Genomic DNA, 21,363 nt, shown 5'->3' on the forward strand with positions numbered 1-21,363 from the left:
ACTGTTCACTGTGGTTATACGACACATGTTCTTGGCTAAGTGGTACGCGATCGCCTTAGCTATTTGCTTGTTTCTTTGCGAGCTAGATGGATATGGTATTGCATTATTTCCACCAATAGCTGGTGTGTGGTGAGCGCACTGGTGCCGTTGTCCTGTGGCTGCTGTCGCATCATCCAAGTGGATGCTGCACGCTGGTGGTGTGGAGAGAAGCCCCTCATGATTGTGAAGCGCTTTGGGTGTATGGCCATACGCTGTAAATGCGCTACATAAATACACATTACATGACATAAACACTGTGCCTAATATTGTTGCCTGTGTTGTGGAGGGCCGGGAATTCTTTGTGGATGCGGTTTGTGTTTTCAGTCGTTGAAATTCTTGATATTGTACTTTGTGGTGGCTTTTAAAATGCTTTTTTAGGTTAGTTGTGTTGCCTTGAGACGTATGGACTCATGAACAGAACATGAGCAGAGTTAGCACAAGACTCGTAGCTGCTCAACGACCCATTCCTCGAAACCGAAATAGTTTCAGACAATGGAGTATGACCCTTTTTGGGGACTAACGATTGTACTTCTGCACTTTCTTCACGCTGCACTGCCATTGTATTCACTCCAAATCACTGTAATCTTGTGATGCCAAGCCACTTCAGAGTGAGCGCGCTTGCAATCTATGCGCAGTTACATCATGCTTGTGATGCAGCAGCAGTCCAAACTGTAAACTCCGCCCATTAAAAAAACAGCTTTGTCTTTATACTGCAAATCGCGACGATATTTACTGATCGTGGATCCCAAAAATCATTATCATGATAAATATACAATAAACCGTGCAGCCCTAGTTGTAGGTCTCAGATGTTTTTTTTTTAAGCAAGTCTTCATTTTCCTTTGTTCATGTTCTGCTAGCCAATCTGAATCCAAAGTGTTTGGATAAAAGTAGAGCTTGTTTTTTTTTTACCCAATATTTACATTTTTTTGCTCAGAAATGTCTAAAATATTAAATTATTTATTTATTTATTTATTATTGTATTATTGAATGTATTAAATTATATATTTTTGATAGGACAAAATCTAAATCTGGGTCATTGAAAAATTCCTTAATCTGTAGCCATCTCCTCATCACTCCAGTTTACAGCAAACATGGCATTTAGAATTTGTATACGTTAATTCATTAATTTTCCTTCTGCTTATGCTTAGTTCTGACTGCATGATTTTAGCCCGGAATTTTTACTTGCCAACAGGTTTTGAGAAATTGCCGACAAATGGCTGACATCACAGGCAAATTGGTGCCCATTCACTTGAGTGAAAATCACACAGTATGAACTAAAGATGCCATCTGAGAGAATCGCCAATGCCTGTTAGATATTTGGCATGCTAAATATCTGGAGCTGTTGGCGATTCAAATCATGCCGTGTAAAATGAGTTTTGACTGATAATAACATTAACATAATAACATAATTAATAACATTGGCGATCGCCTGCAGCCTGTCATTTTCATTTGTGGATGAAACATCCATCCCATGCTTCTCGCTTTGAGCCTTCATACTAAAGTTAACTTTTTTTTCTTTTAAAGACCTGATGGTGCTGAAAGAAGAGACTCTTCATCAGAATGAAATGAAAGAGAAACAGCAGTTTGAGAAACACCAAGACATAACGACTGATGAAAAACCCACACTGACTAAAAAGACTTCATCACGTGGAAGACCTCGGAAATCCAAATCTGGATGTAATTTCAGCTGTAAACAGTGTAGAAAAAGTTTCAGTCAAAAGCCAAACCTTGATGTTCACATGAGAGTTCACACAGGGGGGAAACCTTACACCTGCAAACAGTGTGGAAAGAGTTTTAGTCAAAAACAAAGCTTTAAAACCCACATGAGAATTCACACTGGAGAGAGGCCGTACACATGCCAACAATGTGGAAAAAGCTTCAATCATGTAGGAAACTTTGCAGCACACAAGAGAATTCACACTGGGGAGAGGAAGTACACATGCCAACAATGTGGAAAAAGCTTCTATAATACAGGAAACTTGGCAGTACACATGAGAATTCACACCGGGGAGGAACCTTACTCTTGCTCTCAGTGTGGAAAGAGTTTTAAGCAAAATGTCACCCTTAAAATCCACATGAGAACACACACTGGAGAGAGAAGATTTACTTGCACACAGTGTGGGAAAAGTTTTTCTCAAAAGCAAGACCTTGGAATCCACATGAGGATTCACACTGGAGAAAAACCATACAAATGCACAGAGTGTGGTAAAGGTTTTCCATATAAAAGCACACTCAAACACCACATGATAAGTCACACAGGAGAGAAGCCGTTTGCATGTGTTCAGTGTGGAAAGAGCTTCACAACCAAAGCTAACCTCATGAACCACATGAATGGTCACACTGGAACCATAGTGTTCAGATGTGATCAGTGTGGAAAGAGTCTCACACACAAAGACTCCATTAAGAACCACACGAAGACTCATTCAGTAGAGTGTTTTAGATGCAGTAAATGTGGAAAAGACTTTAAACATAAAAGAAGCCTCAACACTCATATGAAGCTTCACAATGGAGAGCAGAGTCCTCAAAAATGAGCCCTTGTCCACACAAATACGGGTATATTCAAAACGGCAGCTTGTTCATGTAGTTTTTCTGTTCATTTAGTGAAGTTTATTTATGAGCTACTTTCAAGAGGATCACATGCTTATGATTGTCCACGGCTGGTCCTGCATTAGCTAACACAACTCAATACAAATAACCAGAGTTTTTTTTTTTTTTACCTCAGTTATCTTCTTCTTGAAGAATCCCCCTACTCACCCTTCTTTCTAGATTGGGTGACACAGAGACCTGGTAGTTAGCACTGTTGCCTCACAGCAAGAATTTCACAGGTTAAAGTCCCTCTGAACCAGTTGATATTTGTGTGAAGTTTGCTCGTTTTCCCTGTGCTCACATGGGTTTCCCCCATGTTCCCCCCACAGCCCAAATACACATGACCCAAGTAAACTGAACATTCAACAACACATTATTTATTTGATAAACTCTTCTCTTCGTAAGAACTTTGGTCAGCTTACTTATTTCATGTTTTAGAGTCATCAATGTAAGAATTTACTGAGCTGCACTTCTCCTCCTAACCAGAGGGAGGTGCTCCTGACCTTTCACACACCAGTATCCAATTTCTATACACCTTCCAGAACATTGGATGGCACCACTATCCCACCATCTGCTGTGTGCCACCATTCAAGGTAGATTAGCAACATTTGTGTTTTGCCCTATCAAAGTTTGTGTGTAACAAGCTAGTGTTCATTCATTCATTTTCTTGTCGGCTTAATCCCTTTATTAATCCGGGGTCGCCATAGCGAAATAAACCACCAATTTATCCAGCAAGTTTTTTTTACACAGCAGATGCCCTTCCAGCCACAATCCATCTCTGGGAAACATCCACACACACACACACTCATACTCATACTCATACACTACGGACAATTTAGCCTACCCAATTCACCTGTACCACATGTCTTTGGACTGTGGGGGAAACCGGAGCACCCGGAGAAAACCCACGCAAAGGCCACACAGAAACACCAACTGAGCCGAGGTTCAAACCAGCGACCTTCTTGCTCTGAGGTGACAGCACTACCTACTGTGCCATTGCCTCGCCCCTCGTGTGTTCAGTCTTCAGCCATTATTGTTCTCCTGATTCTCTTGAGAAGCTAAATGACACTTTATTGTTGTGTTTTTATGTCAGATTTGTTTTGCCTGTTTACTGGAAGCTCGGCTTCAGTCATTTCTGTTGTACTTTGTATTCTTTTTTTCAAGTAAAGATCAGTTGTTTGTTTTTTTTTCTAAAACTAAATGCCTCAAGTTCCATTATTAATTTTCTGCTCTTGGGTTCATAAGTTTAGGAGTTAGCTCAGCTGGGAAAAGCCCCAGCTTTGAGTCCAAGAGACCTGGCTTCAATCCTCACCTAAATCTTATAATCTATATGTACATTTGAGTCAGATTATGAAATTTTGACTTGATCAAATCTTGATGTGTTGTGGGTAACAAATAAGGACTTTGGTTTCAAAACACATTTGTTTTGATTGAATAATTTGAGAAAAGAAACAAGTTTCCTTTTTGAAGACAATTAAACTTTCTGTAGACAACTGGTTGCCTTTAAAGATATGTTCATGTGAAAACTCCCACATTACTACAAATAAATTGTATAAATAAACAGCACATTAGAGCAGATGTACAGTTGCATACTAAAATAGCATATTCGTTTTGTAATGATTCCAAGCAAAAAAAACAGCATATGCAAACATTAATTAAGTTTTTGAAGAAACTTTTTTTTTTTAATTACTTACCATCAACACAAACACTCCACAGTTATTTGAGCAACGTTGTTTGGGAATGCCCTGGTAATACAAAACAAAAAACAAAAAGAACACCACCATTAACAACAACAATTAGTAAAAAATAAATAAAAATAAAGTGAAAACATTAAGTAGTTAAGGAACAATGTTTATGGGTGATGCTTACTGGAATTTCATCAGCACTGTACTCATCCCATGTGTCTAAACATACATGGTGTGCTAGTTTTCTGTAGAGAACAATATTAAAAGAAACAATCATACAAAACATTAAACATTTAAAATTGAAAGCTCTCATATCACAGGGCCAACAGTCCGTCAGACATTTAGATGGGACTGATTAAAATAATATCAATGAACATATAAAGATAGATAAATCTGAACAAAGAGGAAAAAGTGAAAAAAAAAAAAAAAAACAGGGATATGTGGTTTAAAACAGAACTACCATTATCCCGAATTCTTAACTTTTCACTCATAAACCAATAACTGCTCAATTAGCGTGTATCATTGAAGCTCCGTCCAGAGAGGGAATCAAGCCAATAGATCTCCCTTTTTTTTTCTTCATGATCCATGACAGTGCAACTTTAACATTACATTTCATGAACTGAATCCTTTTCAGGTTTTATATTTAAAATAAGTAGAACAGTTTAATATTTTCTATTTAATTACTCGACATTATGTATTATATTGTCACATACACCGATCATCCAGTGAATGCTCGTCCAAGAAGGTAGTAAAATGATGTCATGACTTGCCAGATTTTCCTTTAACAAAATCATAAGAATTTTTAAAGAAATGTAGTATTTACAACACAAACACTAAATGACTTATTCTACACTGCATCAGTTACAAAATCACACAATAACACTCACAGGAACATTAGACAGTGGGTCACCACACATTGGAGGCAACCAAGTCACTGTCACATATGCACTGAACACATGGACTGTTATACCCTGTTAAGTGAAAATAAATAAAATACAATTAAACAAGCAGATACAATCCTTTACATTAAATACAGAGTTTTTTTGCTCTAGGTCATTCTTTGCATTACCTGAAGGCCAGCAACATCCTTTATTACAGAAAGGCAAGCATTTAAAATCTGTAATCATTCAAGGATAAATTTATTCTACTACTTGGGTTAAGGTATTGATATACCAAAATGTGTTTGCAGAATCTTACTGTCGCCTCTACATCTTGAAGTAGTCCCAATGTTTGGAAATACAACCTGGTGAGGACTGTGCCTCCAACAGATGCTAGGAATTCATCTTTTGGCCCTCTCTCCAGTAAAGCATGGTTTAATTATGAAGAGAACATACTATAATATTCTGCAATACAATATCTTTCTCACTGTTCATCTTTATGCATTTTAGTTAAAGTATGTTTAATGATCATCTAATGAATAAACATGTTTCATGACATATAAATCTAACCTTCTCCAGCAGGACTGGACTGAGTGGCTGTGTCCAGCATGCCTTGTTTGGCTGCACACATTCCAGAGTGAAAATACTCCCAGTGGAAGTTTGAACAGGCACTACAAAATATATAAAATTGAAATAATTAGCAACAACGCCCCATTTAAAATGACAACCAATATGAAAGAAAAAATATAAACAATTTAAATTTTTACAGTTGTTGTGTTGGTTCACTAAGGATATCTTATCAGTCTTAACATAGGGTGGAGGCATGCCTTTAGATTGAAAAACAGTTTATGCATTATGTATAAAAGGTACACTGCAAAAAAATGCTTTTCTTGCTTAGATTTTTTGTCTTGTTTCTAGTCTAAATATCTAAAATTTCTTATATCAAGAGGCAATTTCTAGATAAGCAAAACATATTTTCTTGTTTTGAAAAATAATATGCCAATAATAAGTGAGTTTTTATTATTATTTCTCAAAACAAGAAAATATGTTTTTCTTGTCTAGAAAATTCTTCTTGATTTAGGAATTTTCAGATATTTGGACTAGAAACAAGACAAAAAATCCAAGTAAGAAAACCATTTTTTGCAGTGTAATACTCTTACAACAACAAGTGGAAGAAGGAGGGCAACAAAGGAGAAAGAACGAGAGGGAAGAATAAGGAGAAAAACAGAGAAACAACCATTTTTACCAAAATCCTTTGGTGCCTGTTTGAACACTGGCTCATGATCAGGTACAATCTCCAAGTCAGAAAACACGTGCTTGTCCGTGAATCTGTGGGCTAAGACAAACAAAAATAATAAGAAAAAAAGGTTAAATGCTGTTAACTATGTTGCCCTTTGAGGTAGTCATTAAAACTTTAATAAAATATTTACACAAGTATGAAGAATATTTAAAAAAAATTATGACCTTTCCATTAAAATCGGATTCCAAAGTACGGTTGCCATGGAACAATTTATTAAAATGTTCTATTTTCTTTTGGTTATGTGCAAGATTCTGGTTGTGGAGAATATTTCGTGCCAGAAAGATGTGTGCTGCTGGTCTTAACATATTCATGAAGTAGTTGTTTTTCTTTACTTCTGAAAAAAGCTGCTCTGCACGCTGGATATTAACTTTTCCAGCCAGCTCTGGCATAAGACCAATATTGCGGAGCACATCTCTCTTGTCCATACCAAGCGGCAACCTCCCGCTCTCTCTCAGGAAGCCAATACGGAAGTAACTAAAACTGCAATTCATCCGAAATTCCGCTAGTCCTGGCCGCTCCTGGCTCCAAAACAGAGCAAATTTCAATTGAGCCCACAGTTAGAATGGCCAACTTTACAGCAGAAAAAAAGGTGTTTACAGCCTGGTACAAAAAAAAAGATTTTGGTTAATACAGGTAATATTACTCTTCATGACAACTGTGAGGGGGGTGAACTTTTTTATAACTCATCCGTTTCTTTTATATTAAGTTATATTAAGTTTGCATAACTAAGGGCGTGGTCACTTGATTGACAGCTAGGTCTCGCTGGTCGCCGTCACTTCACCTCAGCTGAATCCCGCAGATTAGCCACTGAACTCGGCATTTTTATCGTATTTCTGTGTTGTTTTATGTGGCTTTACACAGTCAACTGCCTTTTGGACTTGTTTCCCACAATTATTAGATGGCATGGCATGCTGAGGGCACTTAATTGTGCTCACAAACCATTCACGTGGCCTCCGTTTCCCATGTGAGTAAAGTTATATACTTATCTACCATCTCTATACATGTATTTGTTTTATTTAAAATCATTTATCGTTTTTTTTTTATATTTAGAGCTGTAATGCACTCCAGAATCTGTCAGATTGATTAGCTGTAGGCTCTAGAACAGTCATCTGAAGCGTTGTCATACAGTGTTATGCTGGATTTTATCAATAGTCTTACAGTAACTAACACAGACTATATCTGAAGTGTTTGGAAGTAATTCGCGTTTTCCTCCTGTTGAAAAATGTCATGAGAACAATGTTCAGTGGCTCAGTGTATTACAGCAGTGTTTTTAAAAGTCTAAACACTTTATTGATATAGTGTACAACCAAGCACAAGTGGTCAGAATACAAACGAGTCACTGGTGATAAAGTATTAAGCGTTCTCCCAAAGTAAAGTGTGTCTGAACGGTCTGAACCAGGTCCAAGCTAAATGCTAGCAGGTGTCTGTAGCTCCGCTCACTCTCCGCCTCTTTGCCCTTGTTTGGTATCCCGCCGTGGGTGTAATGACGCGTGACCAAAATGGCGACGGTTGGCCGCGCCTACTTGTGGCTTCTTTTGCGCTCTTCAGAAACCTATGGGTGACGTCACGGATACTACGTCCATATATTTTACAGTCTATGGTCCATACTGCTGCTTTGGTGGAAAATTACACACAAACAGTAGTGCTCGGACGGACCGGTCACAGGGTGGCAGTCAGTATCTGCAGGTTTTTTTTTTTTTTTTGTGTGTGTGTGTGTGTGTGTGTGTGTGTGCCAGCCAAGGAAAGTGAACTTTTAGTTTTCCTTCTTTTGCTTGTTTATTATTTTCAGCAGAGGGGTCTTGCACTCTGCCCTCAAATGGGTGGAAAGGTGGACATCTTTTATTTGTGTGTGCAACTAAGCCTCGAGGGTAATCATAGATTGTGATATTAGGAAAATTCATACATGACAGCAGAAGGTCCGAGAAATCCTGTGGACTCTCAGCTCTCAGGTTAAATTTGATTGAGTAAACAATCCCACACGGACACATGATTACACCTACACCACCTATAAACACACACACACACACACACAAAAAACTAAATTATTGAAACACTAAACAAAAAAAACATTTCAACAATAATATAGTACATTTTAACGTGGATCAAAAACCTTTCATAAATTATCCTAAAACTTTTGAGCAGCAAGCTTTCATATGTTAGGATAATTTTAAAAACTTTGATCCACTTCAAATGTTTAACATATACTGTACACATGTGGGCATATATACATATACAGAACTTATACATGCAGATACATACATGCCATAACTCACCTGAAGCACCCCAAATCTTTTCAAACACCTTGTTGTATGTCACTCTATTTGACATTTAATCACAAAGTCTGAGGATGAGATCCATTTTGGAACCAACATTATCAACCCCAAACTGTCGACACAGCTTTTTGAAATCTGCAATCTAATCATAAGCAAATTTGAGAGTAAGTTTAGCAAAAAGTGAATTAATTATTTATTATTAAATTAATTTTAAAATACAAATCAGGCATGTCTCCATTTTCTCCCTTTTCGTTTTGTTCAATTCTTTCAACCCATTCCTGTGGTATAATCCTCAAACTGTTTTACAAGTGTTCCTTTCCCTTAATTCACTTCATTTTCAGATAACATGTCTTCAATTACCTGTAATGGAAGATAGCCATTTATCACCTCATAGAGCACATCCTTTACTTGCCTAATTCCAGCTTTCCAACATTTTTTTTATAATATATTACATTTCCATCTTTCTTGACATTCATGTTTAAAAACAAAGGTTGTTCTAAGAGCTGGATTCTTCCTTTAGGTACAATGAGCATATTTTCTAAAATGTTTCCCCAAGCTCCTAAAACCTCTGTATAAAATATTGGTATACCTGTCCACATTTCTTTTTTTGTTTTCATACATAATACACTACATCCTTTATTTACTTGACCACATTTCTTTAAAAAATAGCCCATGACACTTTTCCACACTGCTTTACTCTTAACATCTACAAAACATTTTACCAATTTTGTCCTTAATGTTTTCATCCTTAAAAGTGGGTATGTCCTTAAAACGTGTCGTATGCTATTTTTGCTCTTCCTTTTCCCGATAAGAAATCTAAAACACATTTTCAAAATTCTTTTATAGTAATCAAAAGGCAATGGGGTAACACTCAGCACATACCACATTTTTGAGAGTTGAAAAGAGTGTGTGTATGAGAATTGGAAGGGCAGATGGATGGAACTTAGATGGACATTAGATTGAGATATTGGAAACTGAGAAACCTGACATTGAAGGCAAAGCTTTTATTGATTAATTCTCTAATACATTAATCTTAGCTCCAGTTCCTTTACAATACCTCTTTAAAATCCCCATTGCCTTTGTTACACTTTGGATGTCTTCAACCAACAAAGTTGTGTCATCTTCATACTGGTATATTGGTTCAAGTTTGGTTCTTTCTTCTATTTGTATTCCTTTTATTCCATTGACTGCTTTTATTGCAAGTCCCAATGGTTCAGCTACTAATGTGTACAGTAGTGCAGATAGTGGACATCCTTGTCTTATAGACCTTGTTGGTTGAAAACATTCCGATAAAAAAAACCATTGCATTTAATACATGTCAAAATATTATAATAAAAAATGTTGATCCATTTCCTAAAATTCTCCCCAAATCCAAAGTTTTTAATCACTTCAAACAAATAGTCATTTTCTCTGTTCCTTGTTTTAATTCTCCATTTTTATCCAACACCTCTTTCATTAAGTCTCCTTTCTGTCTAGTCTTTTCTAAGTTAAAGAAGGATTTTGTACTTCGATCTCCTTCAACAGTGTACTTTGCTTTGCTTCTAATTATCTTATTTTACAATATTTTATTGAACATTTTTTATGTCTAACTTCATGTTGTCCCACTATATTCTTTTATCTTCTCTATACATTCTATCCAATTTACTGTTTACAATTATTTGTTGATTTTTTTCTTTGTATGTCTCATGTTTTAAAATTGTTGCGTTCAAAATCCATACACCTAATCCCCTTTCAACTTTTACACAATCTAACTTCACACAAAAAATCGAATGATCACTAAATCCAACGTTTTTGTAAAATACACTTTTTATATAGTCTTTCATTTCTACATTACATAACATATAATCAATCCTACTTAACCTCATTTAAAACCAGTTGCATTCTTGAAAATTTCCTCTTTGTCTTACTCCTCTCTCTCCACACATCTATTAAATTGCATTGTCATCATTTTCAGTAGCTCCTTTCTCCCCTTGTCTTTTCTATATACCATCTTACTCCCCAGATCTAATTCTGTGAAAACAGTATTAAAATCTCAAACTACAATAACATTCTGCCATTTTTTACATTTATACTAACGTTTTTAAAGTTCACCTTTTCATTTTTTTTCATTGGATGCATGAATATTATAAATTATGAAATTATCTTCAACTTTTTCTAATTTCATCGCCATGCTTTTCCCAACTCCATCCTCAAATATTACCTTTTCTTTTTCATATATACCTTTTTTTATTCAAATCACTACTCCACAATCCACTTTATCCTCTCTATTGTTAAAATATATTTGACCATCCCATTTACTTTGAACCATTTTAACCATTTTGAACCACTTTAATTTTTCCAATTTTTTTCTTGGAAAACAATCATGTCAGCTTCTTTACATAACACCAACATTTTTTCAAATTTCTCCACATTCAATAAACCTCTTGCATTCCATGATAAAAGGTTAAAAAACGCTTGTGTCCACTGTTCTTGTTCTGACGTCTGTTTTTCGTTCACATTTTTTCCTCTCCCCTTATATTGTTTGTTTCCTCCTCCATTACCCTTGTTTTTAAATCTTCTTCTTCCTTGTTTCTTTCATGCACCTGTCCGTCCTCTCGTTTTGCTCCCCCCTTCCTCTCCTTCCATCCAACATTCACACTTGTTTAAAATTGTATAAATTCTGGATGTCACATTGTAAAACTAAGACACTGTGACTAACAAACACACATCACATTGCACTCATACATACTTTTAAACATGGACCTTTGTGTTATTTGTATTGTGCATGTGTGTGTTTGTGTAATGTGTACATGTTGTTTTTTTCTGTCAAGATTAGCATTGTGTTCATGTAAAAATTTCACTTTTATGTCAAACAATAGCCCATATCAACACTGAAATAACCACAGACACATTTTCTTTCAAACTTCATTTATTAACCAAACATAGAAAGTTTACATATACTTATCAGTTTCCATTTCTCAGCACCAAACCTGTTTAACTTTCAAACAAAGCCATTTATACAGATTTTTCCCGCCTTCACTTTGGAGCAGCCATTTTCCATAACATCATCAGGGTCACAACCCCCTGGTCAGTAAATAAAAATCACAGTTTTGTTGTTTAAATTTGTATTGGTTATTTGTTGTGTTGTATTTTGAGTTTTGTATGCATATTCATTTACTTGCATTAATTTATATTTCTGTTGAATGTCTTTTTATGTATTTTTTTGTCTACATGGTAACCCACTACCAGTAAAATGGTTTAACCCATGGGCGGGGCCAATACAATAAAATGGCCCCAAACATTTACTTGGAGTGGGTAGTTGTAGGAGAAGGTTGTTTGTGTCAGTATTGTTAACAGATTTTGTTCAGGTCATTTACTTGATTTAGCTGAACAAGCCTGTATATACATTGTAAATATTGAATAGTTTATTTTTCTTTATTGTTATTTTGTCACTTTCACCTGTTTTGCTGGATTTTTGTTTTCACTTTGTGTAAATAAATCACTCTTCACTTTCACCAGCGGTTTCTGTGACACTTTTTTGCCTCCATCCACCCGGTCAATCGTAACAGTTGGTGTCAGAAGTAACTCGGGTGAGTGTCACAGAATTACCAAATATGCCGCCTAAGAAGAAAACTCAGCTAGCAGCTGATGTGGATGTCAATCGTAACACTGGACATTTGACAGTATTACAATTCCTTGCAAAGTGTCCCTTTTCTTCACATTTATAGCACTTAAAATCTGTGCAATCCATTAACAGGTGCTTTTTTTAAAATCATCATATTACATTAACATTTAAAAACTCCAGAAATTTCACAAAACAAATACATTAAAATAAACATTCTTTATAAAATAATATCCTCTTTGGGCATCTTCCACTTTAAACCATTTAAAACATTATACACTTCATCATTAAACACATCATAAAAGCTTGGTAACATATCTACTTCTTAAAAATACCAGTACAGTCTTTCTATGCATCTTTCCATTTTTCTTTTTATTACATTCCACACATTAATAGGTGCTCAGGGCTCATGCTACAGGTCTTCACTTGGTGGCTGTGCATTACCCTGAAGTACCTTTTGCTGTTTCCAGCTTTGTGCTACATGGGAATAATGCCACCTCCTTAGGGAACCTTACTTCTAGGAACCTTGTTCCGTCCTCAATGTCAGTGCCCGTGTAAACTCTTCTTTTTATTTTTGATATGGGATAAACTCCCCATCCTTCTAATTTTTCTAAAATTTCTCTGTCATCAAGATAGACTGGCAGGTGCACGAAATAAACAACATAATCCCTGTTTTGCAGCTTTTTGATTTTAACAGTTCATTTCCTTAATCAACAGTTCATAGATCAATTCCTCACATGTTTCTTGCTTTACCATAGTTAGTTCAAACTCTTTTCCTTCCCTCAGTCTCAAAGCCAGAATCTTCCCATGACCACACTTGTCTGTCACTGCTTTAATGATGTCCACAGCTCTTACCTCATTTACTTCTTCGGCATTCACTATTACTGTTACTTCTTTTAAATATTTTATTCCAAGTTTTTCCTTTGTCAAGCTCGTTGTCTATCGTCCAGTCCATTGTCCTTAACCATTCTTGCCCCTCCATCCAGTCTAGTTTCATTTGCCAAGAGAGTCTCTGCATCCAGCCCAGTTTCGTTTGCCAAAGAACCGTCCATTTTATGCCCAGGAAAAGTGAAAAAAAAAAAAAAAAACACCCTCCAGTTAGCAAGATGCTGCTCTTAGGTGGTTTAAAAAAATAAAATAAAATAGACTTTATTACACTTCATAAAAACAACACAAACAAACACACAACAAAAATTCTAAAATGAAGGAGACCCTTTCTCCAAACTGCAGCTGTTCACTCCCTGTATCGCTCACTAGTGTCCTCTACTGTTCTCAGGGTGGTACAGCTATAAGCAGGCAAGAATTCTACCACTGAGCCACCAATGTTGACACATATCTTTCCTTGCCTTTGTGGTGTGTGTGCTGCAAGGCTGTTACATGCAGCTGGAAGAGGAGCAACACAAAACATGAACTGCATTGGCCAAGAATCAGACCCCGGTCTCCTGCATGGGAGGTGAGAATTCAACCACTGGACCACCAATGCTGCCTCACATGTTCACCTGCCCTTGTGGGCTCTGAGAGCTGCCAGGCGGTTACATGCAGCTGGAAGGGGAGCAACAAAAATTGCATTGGCCAGGAATCAACACAAATCCACAAATGCTGACCTGCTTATTATTTTGCCATTGGCCGGGAATCGGACACGAATCTCCCACGTGGCAGGTGAGAATTGTGTGTAAGCGAGGCGCAACTCTGCGCAGGAGTTTAGACCGGGTTTGTTTTGGTCTAATGAGAAATCTATTTTAGTTTCTCAAAATAGCAACGCGCCAGCAGTGCGCCTCAGAACACCTTCTTTTTTAGACCAGAACGCCTATGGGTGCACATATGAGCGCTAATGCATTTGCTATTTAAACAGCGTAGCGCAACGCCTCAAAACGACTCTTGTGTCAAGCTTAAACTAGCAATATACTGTTGCGCCGCGTGTATGATAGGGCACTAAACCATCAATGCTGAAACACATGTTATCCTACCCTAGTGGGGTGTGATTGCTGCTATGCTGTTACATGCAGCTGGAAAAGTAGCAACACAGACCAGCAACTGCATTGGCAGGCAATCAGACCCAGTTCTTCCACAAGGCGGGCGAAAATTCTACCACTGAAACACCAACGCTGTCACATATGTTCTTTTGCCCTTGTGGGGAGTCAGTGCTGCAAGGCAGTTACATGCAGCTGGAAAAGGAGCCACACAAAACAGCAACTGCACTAGACGGGAATCGAACTCATGTGTCCCGCATGGTAGGCGAGAATTCTACCACTGAACCACCAATACGGATATACTTATATCGCTGCCCTAGTGGGGTGTGATTGCTTCAAGGCTGTTACCCAGAGCTGGAAGAGTAGCATCACAAAATAGTAATTGCATTAGCCGAGAATCAAACCTGGGTCTCCCACGTGACAGGTGAGAATTCTACCACTGAACCACCAATGCTGAACCATGTTGTTTCTTGCCTTTGTGTTGTGTGAGAGCTAAAAAGCCGTCAACCAGAGCTGGAACAGGAGCAACACAAAACAGCAAATGCTATAGCCGTGTATCGACGCCAGGCCTCCTGCGTGGCAAGTGAGAATTCTACCACTGAACCACCAATGCTGACTACTCATACTGCTGTCCTAGTGGGGTGTGATTGCTGCTAGGCTGTTACACAGAGCTTGAAGAGTAGCAACACAAAACAGGATTTGCATTGGCCGGGAATCGGACCCGGGTCTCCCGCGTGGCAGGCGAGACTTCTACCACTGAACCACCAATGCTGATATGCACATACTACTGTCCTAGTGGGGTGTGGTTGCTGCAAGGCTGTTATCCGGAGCTGGAAGAATAGCAACACCAAACAGGGTTTGCATTGGCCAGGGTCTCCCGCGTGGCAGGCTAGAATTCTACAAGTGAACCACCAATGCTGATATGCTCATACTGCTGTCCTAGTGGGGTGTGATTGCTGCAAGGCTGTTACCCAGAGTTGAAAGAGTAGCAACACAAAACAGAAATTGCATTGGCCGGGAATCGGACCCAGGTCTCCAGCATGGGAGGCTAGAATTCTACCTGTGAACCACCAATGCTGATATGCTCATACTACTGTCCTAGTGGGGTGTGACTGCTGCAAGGCTGTTACCCAGAGCTGGAAGAGTAGCAACACAAAACAGGAATTGCATTGGCCGGAAAACGGACACGGATCTCCCGTGAGGCAGGCAAGAATTTTACCAGTGAACCACCAATGCTGACCTACCTTGTTCCTTGCCTTTGTGTGAGTGCTAAAAGGACATAAACCAGAGCTGGAACAGAAGCCACACAAAACCACTTCTGTATTAGTCAGGATTCGACTCCAGGTGTCCCATGTGGCAAGCGAGAATTCTACCACTAAACCACCAATGCTGATATGCTCATACAGTTGTCCTAGAGGGGAGTAATTGCTGGTAGGCTGTTACACAGAGCTGGAAGAGTAGCAACACAAAACAGGAATTGCATTGGCCGGAAAACGGACACGGATCTCCCGCGTCACAAACAGGAATTTTACCACTGAACCACCAAAGCTGATACACTCATACTGCTGCTCAAGTGGGTTGTGATTGCTGCAAGGCTGTTACCCAGAGCTGGAAGAGTAGCAACACAAACAAGATTTGCATTGGCCAGGAATCAGTCCCAGGTCTCCCGCATGGCAGGCGAGAATTCTACCAGTGAACCACCACTGCTGACATGCTCATACTGCTGTCCTAGTTGGGTGTGATTGCTGCAAGGCTGTTACCCAGAGCTGAAAGAGTAGCAACACAAAACAGGAACTGCATTGGCCGGGAATCCGACCTGAGTCTCCTGCATGGGAGGCGAGAATTCTACCACTGAACCACCAATGCTGACATGCTCACACTGCTGTCCTAGTGGGGTGTGATTGCTGCAAGAATGTTACCCAGAGCTGGAAGAGTAGCAACACAAAACAGGACTTGTATTGGCCAGGAATCAAACGCGGATCTCCCGCGTGGCAGGCGAGAATTCTACCACTGAACCACCAATGCTGATATGACCATACATTTGTCCTAGTGGGGTGTGATTGCTGCAAAGCTGTTACCCAGAGCTGGAAGATTAGCAACACAGAAGAGGAATTGCATTGGCCAGGAATCGGACCCGGGTAATTCCCGAGTAATTCCTGCCAGGCTGTTACCCAGAGCTGGATGAGTAACAACACAAAACAGTAATTGCATTGGCTGGAAATCAGACACGGGTCTCTCTCATCGCAGATGAGAATTCTACCACTAAAACACCAATGCTGATATGCTCATTCTGCTGTCCTAATGGGGTGTGATTGCTGTAAGGCTGTTAACCAGAGCTGGAAGAGTAGCAACACAAAACAGGATTTGCATTGCCCGGGAATCGGACCCGGGTCTCCCACGTGGCAGGCGAGAATTCTACCACTGAACCACCAATGCTCATATGCTTATATTGCTGGCCTAGTGGGGTGTGACTGCTGCAAGGCTGTTACCCAGTGCTGGAAGAGTAGCAACACAAAACACGAATTGCATTAGCTGGGAACCGGACCCGGGTCTCCCGCATGGGAGGCGAGAAATCTACCTCTGAACCACCAATGCTGATATGTGCATACTGCTCTCCTAGTGGGGTGTGATTGCTGCAAGGCTGTTACCCAGAGCTGGAAGAGAAGCAACACAAAAAAGGGAACTGCGTTGGCTGGGAATCGGACCCAGGTCTCCTGTGTGGGAGGCGAGAATTCTACCACTAAACCACCAATGCTGATATGCTCATACTGCTCTCCTAGTGGGGTGTGATTGCTGCAAGGCTGTTACCCAGAGCTGTAAGAGTAGCAACACAAAAGAGGATTTGCATTAATCGGGAATCGGACCCGGGTCTCCCGCGTGGCAGGCCAGAATTCTACCACTGAATCACCAATGCTGATATGCTTAAATTGCTGCCCTAGTGGGGTGTGACTGCTGCAAGGCTGTTACCCAGAGCTGGAAGAGTAGCAACACAAAATAGGATTTGCATTTGCCTGGAATCGGACCCGGGTCTCCCGCGTGGCAGGCGAGAATTCTACCACTGAATCACCAAAGCTGATATGCTCTCACTGCTGTCCTAGTGGGGTGTGATTGCTGCAAGGCTGTTACCCAGAGCTGGATGAGTAGCAACACAAAACTGAAATTGCATTGGCCAGGAATCGGACCCGGGTCTTCCGCGTGGCAGGCGAGAATTCTACCACTGAACCACCAATGCTGATATGCTTAAATTGCTGCTCTAGTGGGGTGTGACTGCTGCAAGGCTGTTACCCAGAGCTGGAAAGGAAGCAACACAAAACAGGATTTGCATTGGCCGGGAATCGGACCCGGGTCTCCCGCGTGGCAGGCGAGAATTCTACCACTGAACCACCAATACTGACATGCTTAAATTGCTGCTCTAGTGGGGTGTGACTGCTGCAAGGCTGTTACCCAGAGCTGGAAAGGAAGCAACACAAAACAGGATTTGCATTGGCCAGGAATCGGACACGGGTCTCCCGCATGGCAGGCGAGAATTCTACAACTGAACCACCAATGCTGCTATGTTGATAGATCTGTCCTAGTGGGGTGTGATTGCTGCAAGGCTGTTACCCAGAGTTGGAAGATTAGCAACACAAAACAGGAATTGCATTGGCCGGGAATCGGACCCGGGTCTCCCGCATGGCAAGCGAGAATTCTACCACTGAACCACCAATGCTGAGCCATGTTGTTCTTTGCCTTTGTGTTATGTGAGTGCTAAAAGGCCATCAACCAGAGTTGTAACAGGAGGCACACAAAACAGCAATTGCATTGGTTGGGAATCGGACCCGGGTCTTCCGCGTGGCAGGCGAGAATTCTACCACTAAACCACCAATGCAGATATGCTTATACAACTGTCCTAGTGGGGTGTGATTGCTGCAAGGCTGTTGCCCAGAGCTGGAAGATTAGCAACATAAAACAGGATTTGCATTGGCCGGGAATCGGACCTGGGTCTCCTGCGTGGGAGGCTAGAATTCTACCACTGAACCACCAATGCTGATATGCTCTTACTGCTTTCCTAGTGGGGTGTGATTGCTGCAAGGCTGTTACCCAGAGCTGGATGAGTAGCAACACAAAACTGAAATTGCATTGACCAGGAATCGGACACAGGACTGCCGCGTGGGAGGCGAGAACTCTACCACTGAACCACCAATGCTGATATGCTTATACAACTGTCCTAGTGGGGTGTGATTGCTGCAAGGCTGTTACCCAGAGCTGAAAGAGTAGCAACACAAAACAGGATTTTCATTTGCTGGGAATTGGACCCAGGTCTCCCGCGTGCCAGGCGAGAATTCTACCAATGAACCACCAATACTGATTTGCTTAAATTGCTGCTCTAGTGGGGTGTGACTGCTGCAAGGCTGTTACCCAGAGCTGGAAAGGAAGCAACACAAAACAGGATTTGCATTGGCCGGGAATCGGACACGGGTCTCCCGCATGGCAGGCGAGAATTCTACAACTGAACCACCAATGCTGCTATGTTGATAGATCTGTCCTAGTGGGGTGTGATTGCTGCAAGGCTGTTACCCAGAGCTGGAAGATTAGCAACACAAAACAGGAATTGCATTGGCCAGGCATCGGACCCGGGTCTCCCGCATGGCAAGCGAGAATTCTACCACTGAACCACCAATGCTGAGCCATGGTGTTCTTTGCCTTTGTGTTATGTGAGTGCTAAAAGGCCATCAACCAGAGTTGTAACAGGAGGCACACAAAACAGCAATTGCATTGGCTGGGAATCAAACCCGGGTCTCCCACATGGCAGGCAAGAATTCTACCACTGAAACACCAATGCTGATATGCTTATACAACAGTCCTAGTGGGGTGTGATTGCTGCAAGGTTGCTGCCCAGAGCTGGAAGATTAGCAACACAAAACAAGAATTGCATTGGCCAGGAATCGGACCCGGGTCTGCCACGTGGGAGGCGAGAATTCTACCACTGAACCATTAACGCTGATATGCTTATGCTGCTGTCCTAGTGGGTTGTGATTACTGCAAGGCTGTTACCCAGAGCTGGAAGAGTAGCAACACAAAACAGGAATTGCATTGGCCGGGAATCTGACCCGGGTCCCCCGCGTGGGAGGCGAGATTTCTACATCTGAACCACCAATGCTGATATGCTCATGCTGCTCTCCTAGTGGGGTGTGATTGCTGCAAGGCTGTTACCCAGAACTGGAAGAGAAGCAACACAAAAAAGGAACTGCGTTAGCCGGGAATCGGACCCGGGTCTCCCACGTGGCAGGCTAGAATTCTACCACTGAACCACCAATGCTGATATGCTCATACTGCTCTCCTAGTGGGTTGTGATTGCTGCAAGGCTGTTACCCAGAGCTGGAAGAGTAGCAACATAAAACAGGATTTGCGTTGGCCAGGAATCGGACACAGGACTCCCGCGTGGGACGCGAGAATTCTACCACGGAACCACCAATGCTGATATGCTTATTCAACTGTCCTAGTGGGGTGTGACTGCTGCAAGGCTGTTACCCAGAGCTGAAAGAGTAGCAATACAAAACAGGATTTGCATTGGCCGGGAATCGGGCCCGGGTCCCCCGCATAGCAGTTGAGAATTCTACCAATGAACCACCAATGCTGATATGCTTTAATTGCTGCCCTAGTGGGGTGTGACTGCTGCAAGGCTGTTACTCGGAGCTGAAAGAGTAGCAACACAAAACAGGATTTGCATTGGCCGGGAATCGGACCCGGGTCTCTCGCGTGGCAGGCGAGAATTCTACCACTGAACCACCAATGCTGCTATGCTGGTAGATCTGTCCTAGTGGGGTGTGATTGCTGCAAGGCTGTTACCCAGAGCTGGAAGATTAGCAACACAAAAAAGGAACTGCGTTAGCCGGGAATCGGACCCGGGTCTCCAGCGTGGCAGGCGAGAATTCCACCACTGAACCACCAATGCTGACCCATGTTGTTCTTTGCCTTTGTGCTTTGTGGCTCCTAGGAGACAGCTCAGACCAGTCAAGCATGTCAGGTTGGCCGAGTGGACTAAGGCGCTGCGTTCACGACGCATTCTCTCCTGGAGACGTGGGTTCAAATACCACATCTGACAAACCAACTTTTTGGCTACGTGTTCAGGCTCAGTTCTTTAACTCTTTGGCGCCATGTCCGAGTGATACAGTAACACTGACAAAGCACAGCATCAATCTCTTTGAGCCAAAGTTCATGCACCGTAGCAGTGTCCCTGGCAGACTTAATGGGCACTTTAGACTGTAGGTTTTAAGGCGTTTCCGATCAAGGTATTGTCCACAAAAACTTGAAGATGCATATGAAAAAAAAAACAATGGACGAAGACTTTAATGCAAGTGAACCGAAAGGGGATCAAAAGAACTGTCTTGGAATGCCATGTAGTGGAATGTTCTGGGATGCCATTGATTTTTAAGGCAATGGGATTCGCAGGACTTTTCGTCAAACCCTCGCACAACGTTAATTCATGACATTTGACAGATCCACGCCAAACGTCAAGTGACAACGTGATAGGAATGGAGGCATCTTACCATCATTGCTTCAGACTCAGGAAATGTTCTTGGAACTTCACGCCGCCAGGCCTCCAGAGGAGCTGTAGCTTTTTTCGCCCTGGGGATCCATGACGGAAAGGGATAAAAAATGCCACCCGGTCATCTAAGCGCTTCCATGTGCCGAAAGTTAGCACGCTGCCCCATGTGAGGCTCGATCTCACGACCTTCAGATTATGAGACTGACGCGCTGCCTACTGCGTCAACGAGGCAGACTGCTGGACCTGGGCAAACTGTGAAACACCAGCTTCCATGTCACGGTGCTGCGGTCTGGCTTCTAGGAGACAGCTCAGACCAGTCAAGCATGTCAGGATGGCAGAGCGGTCTAAAGCGCTGTGTTCAAGCTGGGGAACAATCGTCCAACAAAGAAGGGCAAGAAGGGAAGAAAGGTGGGAAGAAAAAAAGGGAAAAAGAGGGGGAAAAAATGAAGAAAAGAAAGGGTGAATTCTAAGCTTCCCAGACACGCCTTCCCTGCACCTGCTT

General features: G+C 41.2%; 1 protein-coding gene, 1 long non-coding RNA gene and 3 other non-coding genes across 6 annotated transcripts in view; 1 reads left to right on the forward strand and 4 right to left on the reverse strand.

Annotated features, from left to right (window-relative positions):
- LOC148681130 (uncharacterized) overlaps nucleotides 1-3,821 on the forward strand; it is a 51,436-nt gene extending 47,615 nt beyond the window's left edge. For both annotated transcript variants that reach the window (XM_088650586.1, XM_088650587.1), the window contains one exon: nucleotides 1,564-3,821. In XM_088650586.1, the coding sequence (XP_088506712.1) occupies nucleotides 1,564-2,570 (1,007 nt within the window). In that variant the 3' untranslated portion in view covers nucleotides 2,571-3,821. The remainder of the gene's footprint in view (nucleotides 1-1,563) is intronic.
- LOC148681135 (uncharacterized) lies at nucleotides 3,818-6,016 on the reverse strand. Its single transcript, XR_015942946.1, has 3 exons — nucleotides 5,956-6,016; nucleotides 4,495-5,859; nucleotides 3,818-4,370 (listed from the first exon to the last, which is right to left on the reverse strand). It is a non-coding gene; the product is annotated as an uncharacterized LOC148681135 (long non-coding RNA).
- Nucleotides 6,017-17,970: 11,954 nt separating this feature from the next.
- On the reverse strand, nucleotides 17,971-18,041 carry trnag-gcc (transfer RNA glycine (anticodon GCC)). Its single transcript has one exon. It is a non-coding gene; the product is annotated as a tRNA-Gly (tRNA).
- A 247-nt stretch (nucleotides 18,042-18,288) lies between these two features.
- Nucleotides 18,289-18,359, reverse strand: trnag-ccc (transfer RNA glycine (anticodon CCC)). The gene has a single exon. It is a non-coding gene; the product is annotated as a tRNA-Gly (tRNA).
- A 1,678-nt stretch (nucleotides 18,360-20,037) lies between these two features.
- On the reverse strand, nucleotides 20,038-20,108 carry trnag-gcc (transfer RNA glycine (anticodon GCC)). Its single transcript has one exon. It is a non-coding gene; the product is annotated as a tRNA-Gly (tRNA).
- Nucleotides 20,109-21,363: the final 1,255 nt, after the last annotated feature.

Source organism: Danio rerio, chromosome 4, assembly GCF_052040795.2.
Source record: "Danio rerio strain M-AB ecotype USA chromosome 4, GRCz13ab, whole genome shotgun sequence".
Taxonomy (NCBI): Eukaryota; Metazoa; Chordata; class Actinopteri; order Cypriniformes; family Danionidae; genus Danio; species Danio rerio.